Source organism: Salvelinus alpinus, chromosome 36 (assembly GCF_045679555.1).
Source record: "Salvelinus alpinus chromosome 36, SLU_Salpinus.1, whole genome shotgun sequence".
In the NCBI taxonomy this organism is placed as follows: domain Eukaryota; kingdom Metazoa; phylum Chordata; class Actinopteri; order Salmoniformes; family Salmonidae; genus Salvelinus; species Salvelinus alpinus.
In genome coordinates, this window is record NC_092121.1 from 18,673,628 (window position 1) to 18,688,664 (window position 15,037).

General features: G+C 43.0%; 1 protein-coding gene across 1 annotated transcript; it reads left to right on the forward strand.

Annotated features, from left to right (window-relative positions):
• Positions 1–244: 244 nt before the first annotated feature.
• On the forward strand, positions 245–13,583 carry LOC139564898 (protein FAM83F-like). The gene is made up of 5 exons (XM_071384772.1): positions 245–829; positions 8,452–8,619; positions 9,651–9,772; positions 9,892–10,916; positions 11,036–13,583. Exons 1-5 carry the CDS (start codon positions 359–361, stop codon positions 11,080–11,082), a joined length of 1,833 nt encoding a protein of 610 aa, XP_071240873.1. The 5' UTR covers positions 245–358; the 3' UTR covers positions 11,083–13,583.
• The last annotated feature ends 1,454 nt before the right edge of the window (positions 13,584–15,037 follow it).

Sequence of the window (15,037 nt, forward strand, 5' to 3'; positions counted from 1 at the left end):
TCAAAATAATCACATTCTCCATGCAAGAATTACCTCAACCACACACAAAGATGGCGCCGTACTGTGTGGTTGCCGTCTTTGCTATTTTGTGATTATTTTTATTTGTTTTATAGTAAGCCTACTACTTATATTGATTACTGCATTGTTGGGAAAGAGTTTGCAAGAAAGCCATTTCACTGTTCTTGTGCACGTGACAATAAAACTTGACATTTGAACTCGATTTTAACAGTTTAGAACTCCTCCCCCTACCTCTTGAACGTCACCTGTGTACGCGCCCAACACAGGTAAAGGTGTATGCTACGGAGAACTGCGGGGGAAGGAAGAATTAACGGTTGGAAAAATTCCGAATACCGCTGCTATGGCCGAGTCTCAGCTTCTGTGCATGGACGAAGATCATGTCAACGAAAAGATACCCGAATCCAAAGCAGAATTCTACTACTGCGAGGAGCAGCGAGCCGCGCTCGAGCAACTATTGAAGAACGGTGATGGCGCGTTCAAGATGCGACTGAAAGAGGACAACGTCAGAGACTTTCTATCCGCCCGCGAGATTAAATGGATTCGAAAAACTTTTGATGAATATGATTCAGATAGTGAGACCGAGAAGGGCGAATACGAAAAGGCTCAGGAGTCCAATGCAGACTCGGGGGTCCACTCCACATACTGGCCTCAGATGTCGGACACGGATGTCCCGCCGCTTGACATCGGCTGGCCAGGCAGCACTAGTTTCTATAAAGGTGTCACTCGAGTATCCGTGCACACGCACCCACCCAAAAACAAGGGGCCCCATATAAAAGAGGTTGTCAGGAGACTCATTCAAGAATCTAACAAGGTAATTCCAGTTCTAATATAAATTGATAACAGCATATTACACGTGAATAACATAGTTTACATAATTTCTTCTTTGCCCTAAATTATTGAGTGATGCCCTCACATTGTTCCCCCTCATTCTTTGTAGCTCAGAACAGTTTACAAATTACTTTGAATCCTGAGTCAGCATGACCCCGAATCATGCACTTGTGTTCCTCATCTTGACAAGTTATAAAATGGGTTCTATTAATTTAATGTAAACTTCTCAACACTACATAGAATAGTTAGTGTCAGTTCTAGTGGCCTATTTATCAGATCTGAATTTGTCAGTGTAGTTACTACACTCGCTACCTAGGCCTTGTGACAACAAACTCCTTTTTTTGACATGAGGTTTTATTACCTGCTTGGCTACCTGCCTGGTGCTTAGAGCATTGGACCAGTAACCGAAAGGCTGCTAGATCGAATCCCGAGCTCACAAGGTAAAAATCTGTCGTTCTGCCCCTGAACAAGGCCGTTCCTAGGCCGTCATTGTAAATAAGAACTGGTTCTTAACTGACTTGCCTAGTTAAATAAAGGTAAAAAAAGAAAAAATAGAGAAAGGGGAACGTGTCTAATTGTTCTTCATTGACCTACAGTGCCCTCAGAAAGTATTCACACCCCTTGACTTTGGCAGTCATGTGAATTCAACAAGAGATGTGTGTCCTTAAGGCTTAGGACAGCCAGGTCCTTGCTCATCTGAGGAGTCTCACTTGAGGAGTCGTACTGTAAAATGAACCAAGGCGATTAGCAACAATGTAAAACATCTACTTCTATTTTTTATTTTTATTTAACCTTTATTTAACCAGGTAGGCAAATTGAGAACACGTTCTCATTTACAATTGCGACCTGGCCAAGATAAAGCAAAGCAGTTCGACACATACAACAACACATAGTTACACATGGAGTAAAACAAACATATAGTCAATAATACAGTGAAAAAAATAAGTCTATATACAATGTGAGCAAGTGAGGTGAGATAAGGGAGGTGAAGGCAAACAAATATATGTATAAATAAATAAAAATATAAAAAGGCCATGGAGGCGAAGTGAATACAACACAGCAAGTAAAATAAAAACTAAAAACACTGGAATGGTTGGTTTGCAGTGGAAGAAAGCGCAAAGTAGAGACAGAAATAATGGGGTGCAAAGGAGCAAAATAAATAAATAAATAAATACAGTAGGTAAAGAGGTAGTTGTTTGGGCTAAATTATAGATGGGCTATGTACAGGTGCAGTAATCTATGAGCTGCTCTGACAGCTGGTGCTTAAAGCTAGTGAGGGAGATAAGTGTTTCCAGTTTCAGAGATTTTTGTAGTTCGTTCCAGTCATTGGCAGCAGAGAACTGGAAGGAGAGGCGTCCAAAGGAAGAATTGGTTTTGGGGGTGACTAGAGAGATATACCTGCTGGAGCGTGTGCTACAGGTAGGTGCTGCTATGGTGACCAGCGAGCTGAGATAAGGGGGGACTTTACCTAGCAGGGTCTTGTAGATGACCTGGAACCAGTGGGTTTGGCGACGAGTATGAAGCGAGGGCCAGCCAACGAGAGTGTACAGGTCGCAGTGGTGGGTAGTATATGGGGCTTTGGTGACAAAACGGATGGCACTGTGATAGACTGCATCCAATTTATTGAGTAGGGTTTTGGAGGCTATTTTGTAAATGACATCACCGAAGTCGAGGATTGGTAGGATGGTCAGTTTTACAAGGGTATGTTTGGCAGCATGAGTAAAGGATGCTTTGTTGCGGAATAGGAAGCCAATTCTAGATTTGACTTTGGATTGGAGATGTTTGATGTGAGTCTGGAAGGAGAGTTTACAGTCTAACCAGACACCTAGGTATTTGTAGTTGTCCACATATTCTAAGTCTGAGCCGTCCAGAGTAGTGATGTTGGACAGGCGGGCAGGTGCAGGCAGCGATCGGTTGAAGAGCATGCATTTAGTTTTACTTGTATTTAAGAGCAATTGGAGGCCACGGAAGGAGAGTTGTATGGCATTGAAGCTCGCCTGGAGGGTTGTTAACACAGTGTCAAAAGAAGGGCCAGAAGTATACAGAATAGTGTCGTCTGCGTAGAGGTGGATCAGAGAATCACCAGCAGCAAGAGCGACATCATTGATGTATACAGAGAAGAGAGTCGGTCCAAGAATTGAACCCTGTGGCACCCCCATAGAGACTGCCAGAGGCCCGGACAACAGACCCTCCGATTTGACACACTGAACTCGATCAGAGAAGTAGTTGGTGAACCAGGCGAGGCAATCATTAGAGAAACCAAGGCTGTCGAGTCTGCCGATGAGGATGTGGTGATTGACAGAGTCAAAAGCCTTGGCCAGGTCAATGAATACGGCTGCACAGTATTGTTTCCTATCGATGGCGGTTAAGATATCGTTTATGACCTTGAGCGTGGCTGAGGTGCACCCATGACCAGCTCTGAAACCAGATTGCATAGCGGAGAAGGTATGGTGGGATTCGAAATGGTCGGTAATCTGTTTGTTGACTTGGCTTTCGAAGACCTTAGAAAGGCAGGGTAGGATAGATATAGGTCTGTAGCTGTTAGGGTCAAGAGTGTCCCCCCTTTGAAGAGGGGGATAACCGCAGCTGCTTTCCAATCTTTGGGAATCTCAGACGACACGAAAGAGAGGTTGAAGAGGCTAGTAATAGGGGTGGCCACAATTTCAGCAGATAGTTTTAGAAAGAAAGGGTCCAGATTATCTAGCCCGGCTGATTTGTAAGGGTCCAGATTTTGCAGCTCTTTTAGAACATCAGCTGACTGTATTTGGGAGAAAGAGAAATGGGGAAGGCTTGGGCGAGTAGCAGAGGGGAGGGCAGTGCTGTTGTCCGGGGTAGGGGTAGCCAGGTGGAAAGCATGGCCAGCCGTAGAAAAATGCTTATTGAAATTCTCAATTATAGTGGATTTGTCGGTGGTGACAGTGTTTCCTATCTTCAGAGCGGTTGGAAGCTGGGAGGAGGTGTTCTTATTCTCCATGGACTTTACGGTGTCCCAGAACTTTTTTGAATTTGTGTTGCAGGAAGCAAATTTCTGCTTGAAAAAGCTAGCCTTGGCTGTTCTAACTGCCTGTGTATATTGGTTTCTGGCTTCCCTGAAAAGTTGCATATCACGGGGGCTGTTCGATGCTAATGCAGAACGCCATAGGATGTTTTTCTGTTGGTTAAGGGCAGTCAGGTCAGGAGAGAACCAAGGGCTATATCTGTTCCTGGTTCTAAATTTCTTGAATGGGGCATGCTTATTCAAGATGGTGAGGAAGGCATTTAAAAAAAATGTCCAGGCATCCTCTACTGACGGGATGAGATCAATATCCTTCCAGGATACCCCGGCCAGGTCGATTAGAAAGGCCTGCTCGCTGAAGTGTTTCAGGGAGCGTTTGACAGTGATGAGTGGAGGTCGTTTGACCGCTGACCCATTACGGATGCAGGCAATGAGGCAGTGATCGCTGAGATCTTGGTTGAAAACAGCAGAGGTGTATTTGGAGGGCAAGTTTGTTAGGATGATATCTATGAGGGTACCCGTGTTTACGGAATTGGGGTGGTACCTGGTAGGTTCATTGATAATTTGTGTGAGATTGAGGGCATCAAGCTTAGATTGTAGGGTGGCTGGGGTGTTGAGCATGTTCAAATTTAGGTCGCCTAGCAGCACGAGCTCTGAAGATAGATGGGGGGCAATCAGTTCACATATAGTGTCCAGAGCACAGCTGGGGGCAGAGGGTGGTCTATAGCAGGCGGCAACGGTGAGAGACTTGTTTTTAGAGAGGTGGATTTTTAAAAGTAGAAGTTCAAATTGTTTGGGAACAGACCTGGATAGTAAAACAGAACTCTGCAGGCAATCTTTGCAGTAGATTGCAACACCGCCCCCTTTGGCCGTTCTATCTTGTCTGAAAATCTTGTAATTGGGGATGAAAATGTGTGAATTTTTGGTGGTCTTTCTAAGCCAGGATTCAGACACGGCTAAAACATCCGGGTTGGCAGAGTGTGCTAAAGCAGTGAACAAAACAAACTTAGGGAGGAGGCTTCTAATGTTAACATGCATGAAGCCAAGGCTATTACGGTTACAGAAGTCATCAAAAGAGAGCGCCTGGGGAATAGGAGTGGAGCTAGGTACTGCAGGGCCTGGATTCACCTCTACATCACCAGAGGAACAGGGATAAGGGATAAGGGTACGGCTAAAAGCTATGAGAATTGGTCGTCTAGAGCTACTAGAGCAGAGAGTAAAAGGAAGTTTCTGGGGGCGATAAAATAGCTTAAAGGAATAATGTACAGACAAAGGTATGGTAGGATGTGAATACAGTGGAGGTAAACCTAGGTATTGAGTGATGATGAGAGAGATATTGTCTCTAGAAACATCATTGAAACCAGGTGATGTCATCGCATATGTGGGTGGTGGAACTGAGAGGTTGGATATGGTATAGTGAGCAGGGCTAGAGTCTCTACAGTGAAATAAGCCAATAAACACTAACCAGAACAACAATGGACAAGGCATATTTACATTAAGGAGAGGCATGCTTAATCGAGTGATCAATAAGGGTCCAGTGAGTAGAGGTTGGTTTGGGTCACGGCGATCCAGACAGTAGGCCGGGTAGAGGCTATCGGTAGCAAGATAGCATAGGATGGAGGTCTAATTGTAGATACCTCGTGCGTTTCCGTCGGTAGGTTAGTGGGGTTCCGTGTGGTAGAGGGGATCAATCCAAATTGGCAAAATAGATATAGTGGCCCAAGAAAAAAATTAAATAAATAATAATAATAATAATAATTGTCCGATATACTTATTCAGATAGCAGCCGATAAGACAGCTAACGATTAGCGGGCCCCAGATGAGCGTTCAGGTAACGTCGGGACGGGGGTGCCAGTTGGATAACTCCCTCGGGCAGATAACGTCGGCAGTCAGTCGTGAAGGCCCGGTGGGGCTCCGTATCTGCAGCAAAAAAAAAAAAAAAAAAGGGTCCGGATAGGTGACTGTAGCCCAGGAATGGCTGATGGAGCTCCTCAGCTAGCTCCGGAATAAATTACGTTTGCTCCGGGATCGACGTAAGCCAATAGACACACGGTTTGCAGCTAGCTAGCTGCGAAATCAAGGAGCAAATGTCCAGTGCCTGCGGCTGAAATCCGGTGATGAAGTAGAAGAAAAAAAAAATCTGGTGATGTGGTAGTGAAAAAGCAGTCCTATATGCTCTGGGTTGATATCGCGCTTGCAGACTGGCAGGTATTGGCCCGAGCTGAAGCTGGCTGGTGTCCGAGTTAAGGGTGAAGACCGCAGCAGTGGCTAACTGACTACTAGCTAGTAGCTAGTTATCTGGCTAGCTTCTGATTGGGGTTACGGTTCTAAAGTATAAAAGAAATAGCAGATCCGTACCACATTGGGTGAGGCGGAATGTATATTCAGTTCCTAAATGGAAAGTGAAATTAAAATATATACGAAATGCATACGAAAAAAAAACGAGGACTATTTACACGGGACAAGACAAACACACGTCCGACTGCTACGCCATCTTGGAATCAATCAATTTTGATTTTATTATGAAATGAAACGATGACATAATTGACCATTGTTGATTATTGACTATTGATTTATGTTATGCTGTTATTATCATAGATATAGAACATTGATGTGGTAATTTCAATCATCTTCATTTCCCCTTCATCACGTCATTACGTTCTACAATGAATTATCAACAGTTAACAGAAGTTTTGAAATGAATGTTCACAGTAGATCTCTAACTGGATGGAACACATGCAGTAGATAGGGATGTTGTAACAAGCGAAGACACATGTGGAGGAGCTGGAAAGGCCAAACATTTCACAGTTCTAAATGTCAGACAGTTTCACATCAGAACCTGTAACAAGTCATTCAAAAGTGTTTCCCCAGCCTCACGTCAGTGTTTAAAAACACGTCCACACGAGGCTTTCTCCTCCCACATCCACTGTAATTCAACTCACTCAATCAAGAGTCCCACCCCCTCTAAATGGCTGGGTAACCTGTCAGTCATGCTGCCCGGGACTAAATGTCAGGAGGAAGAACACGCATAACTCTGGGGTTAAGCTTGGCACAGGAGGACACGGCTATAGGGAAAGGAGATAAGCATGCAAACTTGAGCTAAAACACTGTGGGTATAAGTATCCCAAATCCAGATAAGAGACTGGAGTGTTTGACCAGGTTACAGTTAACTTCTCTGGAACAATGGAATAACGCATACTCACTTTACATTCACATTTTATCTCCAATTCATGCAATCTAAATACTCGTAAATGCAAAGTTGATTCTTGTCCATATCCGGTGTCTGGCTCTTCATTAGTCCGCTGTTGACACAGTCCCAAAATGTTTTTCTTGTCAGCAGTCAAGTTTTCAAGATATCAAACTTTCAAGAAGCAAAGTGTTATTTTCCACATCATCATGATGATGCACAATATTGTGGGACTGTTTCAACAGTGGACTAATGAAAAAATACCAAAAGATGGTATTTCACTGAGAACAATGCAAATGAGGGGTCATTGTTCACTCCTTGAGACAGGTTAATGATCTACTGACAGGGAAGACAAGCCCGTGACCAGCTGTTCTGTGTGCATATGACTAGGTATGTCAATGAACTAAACAAACTGAAATCATGACAGGCCGTCATTGTAAATACGAATTTGTTCTAAATTGACCTGCCTGTTAAAATAAAGATAAATTAATAGAAAATAAAGGACGAGCCAGGAAGTGACTCTAGCCTTACTATGACAAGGCCTTCACTGTCCAATACTTTGTCATCACCACTCCTTTACCACTGTCAGCATGAGGCAGAGAGCATTACACTGCCCTATCCTAGTGTGGTACAGGACTAGGTCATAGTAATGCACCAGTGCTCACAGTTCTTCACATGCAAAGTCTGTGCTCCTGAAAGACAACCAGCTCTGTTTTTACCTAAACGAATGCCATTCAAGGATTATAGGATTTACATTTCAATAACTGTGTGGTTGTGTGTGTGTCTGTGTGTGTGTCTGTGTGTGTGTGGTTGTGTGTGTGTCTGTGTGTGTGTGTATATGATCGTGTGTGCGCACGCATGTGTGAGGTGTCGGGGTTATTTATTGAATTTATACTTTTGGCTTTCCTCTGTCCTCTCTAGCTTGATCTTTGTAAATATCAACTAGTCTGGTATTATTCATCAGATTTATCAGTCACCTCAAGCCTCTCAAATATTTTGACATACTTCTGTTTGGATTGAAGTGGAAAATTTGTCATAAGAAAATAAATCTTGACATTTCAGTTCAACTTGTTTTTCCAGTTAATTAGGGAGATTCTAATCTTACTCCAGCAATTGAACCATAAATCTCCTGCTTTGAGTCCTTCAAATCCACCCCCTGTATTTCGTCTCGTTATTGTTATGTAATTTTCTTGTGTTACTTTTAGATTACTATAAAAAAATCTCACTTTAGTTTATTTAGTAAATGTTTTCTTAACTCTATTTCTTGAACTGAATTGTTGGTTAAAGGTTTGCAAGTAAGCATTTCACGGTAAGGTCTACTACACCTGTTGTATTCGGCACATGTTACAAATACAATTTGATTTGACTCAGAGATATCATCCCCCTCTGTTCTTCCTCTAATGTTCCTATGTGTGATCCTCAGGTAGTAGCCGTGGTCATGGACCACCTTACAGACCTGCAGATCCTTCAGGACCTATTGGACGCAGCACAGAGACGAGGGGTGGCTGTGTACATCATACTGGAGGCTTGTGGTATGCCCCACTTCCTGGATATGTGCACTCGTTTACAGATCACTGCTCTGCATCTACGGGTAAGACAGGGATGCTTTGGCATGCAGTAGGCAACATACAAACAGGAACAAGTAATACTTAGCTATGGTATTACCATGTCATTACTAGGTAATTAGCAGAGTGTCACGTAAAATGAAAGTGCAGCCACAACTTCTTGGCAGTAAAAGGCAGAATATTCCTCTGGCCTATTCTTTTATTATCACCCATATTAGCACACTGTCTATAATGGTGTAGGATCTTAATTTGAACCAGATTGCTACAGCAGGAAAATAATCCTGCAGCAACAGGAAATGGGAATTATTATGTGGATTATGATTCATGGGCATTTTTGTAGGGGTTGATACATTTTTCATAAGGGAAAATCAAGTCTGACATTTCAAAGTGGAAATTACAAACTTCAGAAGCCTCTTTAAACCTCAAATACACCACAAGTTAAAAATGTCCTGCAATGCAGGAAAGTTCTCCTGCAACATGGTGATCAAATTAAGATCCTACATCTGTAGATGTTGATCTATGTAGACAGAAGCTTGTGCAGTAGATCTAGCCTATTTTATATGGAATGCTGGATAACCTAGTGTGTGTGTGTGTGTGGTGTCAGTTGATAAGCCTCTGAAAGGCCCTTCCAGTGTTGCGACTCTGTCATTGTTGTTTCATAGACACTGCTGTTCATTGAGCCAAAAACAATCCAGACCTGTGGAACTTGATCCTTGACCAAACAAGTGTTAACAGCATAGGGTAGCATCCTTCTGACGTGTCTGTTTCTGTGTTTATGTCTCGGACAGTCTCACTCTCTCCAACTCACTCCCATTCCTTGCTCAGTAAATAGACCTGCCTCGACTGTATACTCAAGGGGTTTAACTCAACCCTTGCATCACCAGTTTTGGATTTGCTTACCTTGAAAGTTTACTTTGGTCGTGGGTGGTAACAGCACAATTTCCCTTAGTGTTTGATATGATACTGTTCAGTACTTGGAAGTCTGATAGTCACTGACTCATGGTTTATACTGTAATAAGGGCACCTGTCTAACTCAGTATCTGTGTGACTCTTTCAGAACCTGCGTGTGCGAACGGTGAAAGGTTCTGGGCTGGCCCTGTCATTTGGCAGGCTGCCCGGCTCTCTGTGCTCCAAATACATGCTGGTGGACGGAGAAAAGGTTATGTTTGGCTCTTACAGGTCAGTCATTTTCTCAGTCATACACTTCCACTCACATTCATTCAGCCAGAGCAAACATGATTTGACCTACTCTTTGAGCTTTGAGTCTGTGTCTCACTCTCTTGTTCTGTCATCTCCAGCTTCACATGGAGCTCCTCTAGGATGGACAGGAACACCATCACAGTAATGTCTGGGCAGGTGGTGGACTTCTTTGACAATGACTTCAGGGAAATGTATGCTGTATCTGAGAATGTGGACCTTTACAAGGAGTTCCACATTACCAAGCCTCCCATGCCTGCGCCGGTACGGAAGGTGGTGGTCCCCAAGCCCCTGTTGATGTCCACCTCCCGTTTCCAGGTGTCTCTAGGGGACTCTCGGGGGCAGGCTGACCAGAGGGTGCCTGCACATAAATACCACAACCCTAAGTATTCTCTGGTGGTGGGGAACAGTCTCGGGCTCACTGGGTCCTTACAGGACCTCTCCACACTCAGAGACTCACTGGGCGGTGGACTCGAACGGAACGGACTGTCGACGCTACTCCATGCCAAAGGGGGCAGTAGTGTGGAACTGGACAAGGTCACTACGAAGACCCCCAGTTCTCCTGTGGAGGATGAGGAGGATGGGAAGGGAGGTTCGCAGAAGCGCCAGGCCTTAGGTGGAAAGAAACAACGCAGTTCTTTCAGGCTTTTCCTGAAAGGCAGAGGATCCAATCACAACAATGAGACTATAGAGGAGGATGGGGCCACTACTTCAAACCCCTCCTCCACCCGCCCAAACCCCTCCCCTAGCTGCCCAACCCCCACCCCTAGTCACCCAACTCCCTCCCCTAGCCGCCCAACCCCCTCCCTTGCCCATCGAACCCCCTCCCCTACACGCCCAAACCCCTCCCCTACCCACCCAACCCCCTCCATTACCCACCGAACCCCCTCCCCTCGCAACCCAAACCCCTCCCCTACCCACTCAACACCCTCCCCTACCCGCCCAAACCCCTTCCCGACCCGCCAAAACCCCTCCTCTACCCGCAAAGTCTCAGAGACGAATAGCACTGAGGACTCATTTGAGATTGTAGAGAAACCGTCCCTGTTGAAATTTAAGAACAAAAAGCCTTCAAAACTGCCTCAAAGAAGTATGTCTCTAATGACCCTCAACAAAGGAGAGGATGACGGTATGTTGTTATATTCTACCATTTGTGGTTTTCATTTGTCTTTGAATATTAACTGCAATAGTCCCTCACATGGAGTTGTTGTTTGTTGGCTCATCCATTCTTTTTTCCTTTCCCTCTAGGAAAGGGACACCAGAAGCCTTCCAAGAGGAACTGCATTCAGTCCTGAGATGAAGAGAGGGAGGACAGGATCAGCTGGGAGAGACAGAGACAGAGGACATTTGAAGTAATTGCCAGTATCAGATGCAGTATTAGATGGAGTATAGTAATGACATGCCATGGCAGAAGTATAGTAATGACATGCCATGGCAGGAGTATAGTAATGACATGGCATGGCAGGAGTATAGTAATGACATGTCATGGCAGGAGTATGGTGATTTCATGTCATGGCAGGAGTATGGTGATTACATGTCATGGCAGGAGTATAGTAAGTGCATGTCATGGCAGGAGTATAGTGATGTCATGGCATGAGTAGAGTGATTACATGTCATGGCAGGAGTATGGTGATTACATGCCATGGCAGGAGTATAGTGATTACATGTCATGGCAGGAGTATAGTAATGCCATGTCATGGCAGGAGTATAGTAATGACATGTCATGGCAGGAGTATAGTAATGTCATGGCAGGACTATAGTGATGTCATATCATGGCAGGAGTATAGTAATTGCATGTCATGGCAGGAGTATAGTGATGTCATGGCATGAGTAGAATGATTACATGTCATGGCAGGAGTATGGTGATTACATGCCATGGTAGGAGTATAGTGATTACATGTCATGGCAGGAGTATAGTAATGACATGTCATGGCAGGAGTATAGTAATGACATGTCATGGCAGGAGTATGGTGATTACATGGCATGGCAGGAGGATAGTGATGACATGCCATGGCAGGAGTATAGTAATGACATGTCATGGTAGGAGTATGGTGATTACATGTCATGGCAGGAGTATAGTAATGACATGTCATGGCAGGAGTATAGTGATTACATGTCATGGCAGGAGTATAGTGATGTCATGCCATGGCAGGAGTGTAGTGATGACATGTCATGGCGGGAGTATAGTGATTAGATGTCATGGTAGGAGTATAGTAATTGCATGTCATGGCAGGAGTATAGTAATGACATGTCATGGCAGGAGTATAGTAATGACATGGCATGGCGGGAGTATAGTAATGACATGTCATGGCGGGAGTATAGTAATTACATGTCATGGCAGGAGTATGGTGATTTCATGCCATGGCAGGAGTATAGTGATGTCATGGCATGAGTAGAGTGATTACATGTCATGGCAGGAGTATGGTGATTAAATGTCATGGCAAGTATAGTAATTACATGTCATGGCTGGAGTATAGTAATTACATGTCATGGCAGGAGTATGGTGATTTCATGCCATGGCAGGAGTATAGTGATGTCATGCCATGGCAGGAGTATAGTAATGACATGTCATGGCAGGAGTATAGTGATTACATGTCATGGCAAGAGTATAGTAATTGCATGTCATGGCAGGAGTATAGTAATGACATGTCATGGCAGGAGTATAGTAATGACATGTCATGGCAGGATTATGGTGATTAGATGTCATGACAGGAGTATAGTAATTGCATATCATGGCAGGAGTATAGTAATGACATGTCATGGCAGGAGTATAGTAATGACATGTCATGGCAGGATTATGGTGATTAGATGTCATGGCAGGAGTGTAGTAATGACATGCCATGGCAGGAGTGTAGTAATGACATGTGCTGCTCATTCTATGAACTACTGTAATGTTCCTTAGTGAGACTTGGTGTGAGACTGTGTGGACCGCCACTGCCTTATCAGTTAGAGTAGTGAGAGTCTTCAATGCCAGACCCGCTGTTCCTTTAATATGAGCCTAATGTTGTTGTTGTTTAGCAGGAGTGATTTGATGCCACATACCAGTGAGTGTCTCCTGAGTCCTGCCCGTCTCAGATGGCATTCACCAGCTGTGTCAGGGAAATGCCAGTACAGACATGATCGGTCAGTCATTCGATGCTTGAAAACTGATCTTATGTTACTGCTCACATGTCATAAGAAATCAACATGTTGTATTGCTCTTCTCTGTATCACTGTCATTGAAACAGCAGCTTTTGAACCTAAATAAATGGATGGCGTTAAAAACACATCTATCCCAGGTATAGATGTATTCTGAATGTGTCTATCCTTCAGGTTACTATGGAGAAGGAAAAGTGATCAGCTCTCTTCTCTCACACAAGGTATCACCTTACCAAGGGCACTTTGTTAAATTGTCCATGGACTGGCCCTTATCTCCACTGGAGTGTGTAGTGTCTGAATAATGGATGTTGTTTTAACAGATCAGACACAGATCACGTGCTTCTGCTGTTAACATGCAACAATACATTGTCTCTAAACCTATGTGACATTATAACCATGTCAGTGGTCCATGGCTATATTTGTCATCCTAATAAAAAAGAAGCAATAGGGACTAAGATGTATTTTGCTTCTTTTTTATGCATAGCAATTACAAAGAGCAAAGGACATTTTCTCATTGAAATTATAGTGTGACGTCTTGTATATAAAAATGCCAAAGATGTATGAGACCACACCTACTTCATGTAATTGACTGACTTCCTATCTCTGATGTGTGACTGTTGTTTTATATGAAATCATAATATTAAAAACAACTTTTGTATTTTGTTTTGCAATCATTTACGGAGGACATGTAGATAGTTTTGCTAAATCAAGTTCTCTTCTCCACAGTCATGTGATATTTTGTTTTTGGACATTATCATATTTTTCTTGCGCAACCTTTAGATAACATTTCCTACCACTATCTTATCTGTAGATTTGTCGAAGAATTGGATGAATATGCATAAGCTCCGCTTGTTGTAGATATGGTTTGGGTGGTATACAAATGTTTTGGCTGCCGGTATAATAAGTGCAATTGATAGCTGTTTTTTTGTTTGTTTTCTCTGGGTGCATCAGTGTTTTTATTCCCACCCTTGTTTGAAAAGACATTTATGCGAGAATTCACTTTTACAAAAAGCATATAGACATTTCTTTGGTTCACTCTTGCCTGTAAAGCTTTAGGGAAATGTTTCATAAGATTGTAGCCTATGCTTACTGTACCTTCACTCAAACGGTGTACTGTATATTGTGTGTGGACATACAGTACTGTATATTTAACTGAGTGAGAGAGGACTTACAACATATACATACTGTGTATATTACAGTAGCCCTCTTCATGGATATTGCTGTCACACGTGGGGAGTGTTAGTGTATCACTCCCTGCATCAACTCTTATCCCTGTATGTTTTGTCTCTCATATCTGCATAAGGGCTATAGTAACCTCAGAGCAGAACCACAGCCCTATGACAGACACACACACAGGAACTGATGTGCACAGGAAGGATGCTTGTTTTTTTCATACCACAGGTGCAGGCCTCATTTCACAGTAAAAATACAGCACTTAAAGGAAAACCTCACCCAAAAACAATATTTTGGTATTTGGTTCATTAGTCCATTGCTGATATAGTCTCAAAATGTCCCAAAAGGTTTTCAAGATGTATAACTTTCAAAATAGAGAAATACAGCCGGTATGATGCATCCTTCATCACATGATGCTAAAAAAACGCAGCACCTCAATACACAGTACCTCAGGATGACCACATGACATGATTCAATGTTTCTTCATTAGGAGCTGTGCATTTGGGTTGCTAAAATATATTTTCCCATATCATGGGAGACATAAAGCATATTGATGAGTGGTTATTAAACTCTGACACCTAATAAGTATTAAAAACTGAAAACCAACAACAGATTATAATCTGGCACCATCTACTGGACATTTTAGAAATTCAAATAGTGTTTTCTTCGATAATATCTTTGTGTTTTTCCTTTTTTGTGTTGAACAATATCAGATTGATAAAATTTGTATCACTAAATAATAAAAATTGTTTAAAACTGTACTTAATTCGATTTTACACTGAACAAAAATATAAACGAAACAATTAACAATTTCAAAGATTTTACTGAGTTACAGTTCATAAAAGTAAATCAGTCAATTGAAATAAATTCATTACGCCCTAATCTATGGATTTCACATGATTGGGAATGCAGATACGCATATGTCGGTCACAGATACTT

What these genes read in the sequence shown, in the direction of transcription:
- LOC139564898 (XM_071384772.1), top strand. Translation starts at nt 359, where the DNA reads ATGGCCGAGTCTCAGCTTCTGTGCATGGACGAAGATCATGTCAACGAA. An exon ending in TCACTGCTCTGCATCTACGG is followed by an intron (nt 8,620 to 9,650) that starts GTAAGACAGGGA and finishes TGACTCTTTCAG; the next exon opens with AACCTGCGTGTGCGAACGGT. An exon ending in GTTATGTTTGGCTCTTACAG is followed by an intron (nt 9,773 to 9,891) that starts GTCAGTCATTTT and finishes TGTCATCTCCAG; the next exon opens with CTTCACATGGAGCTCCTCTA.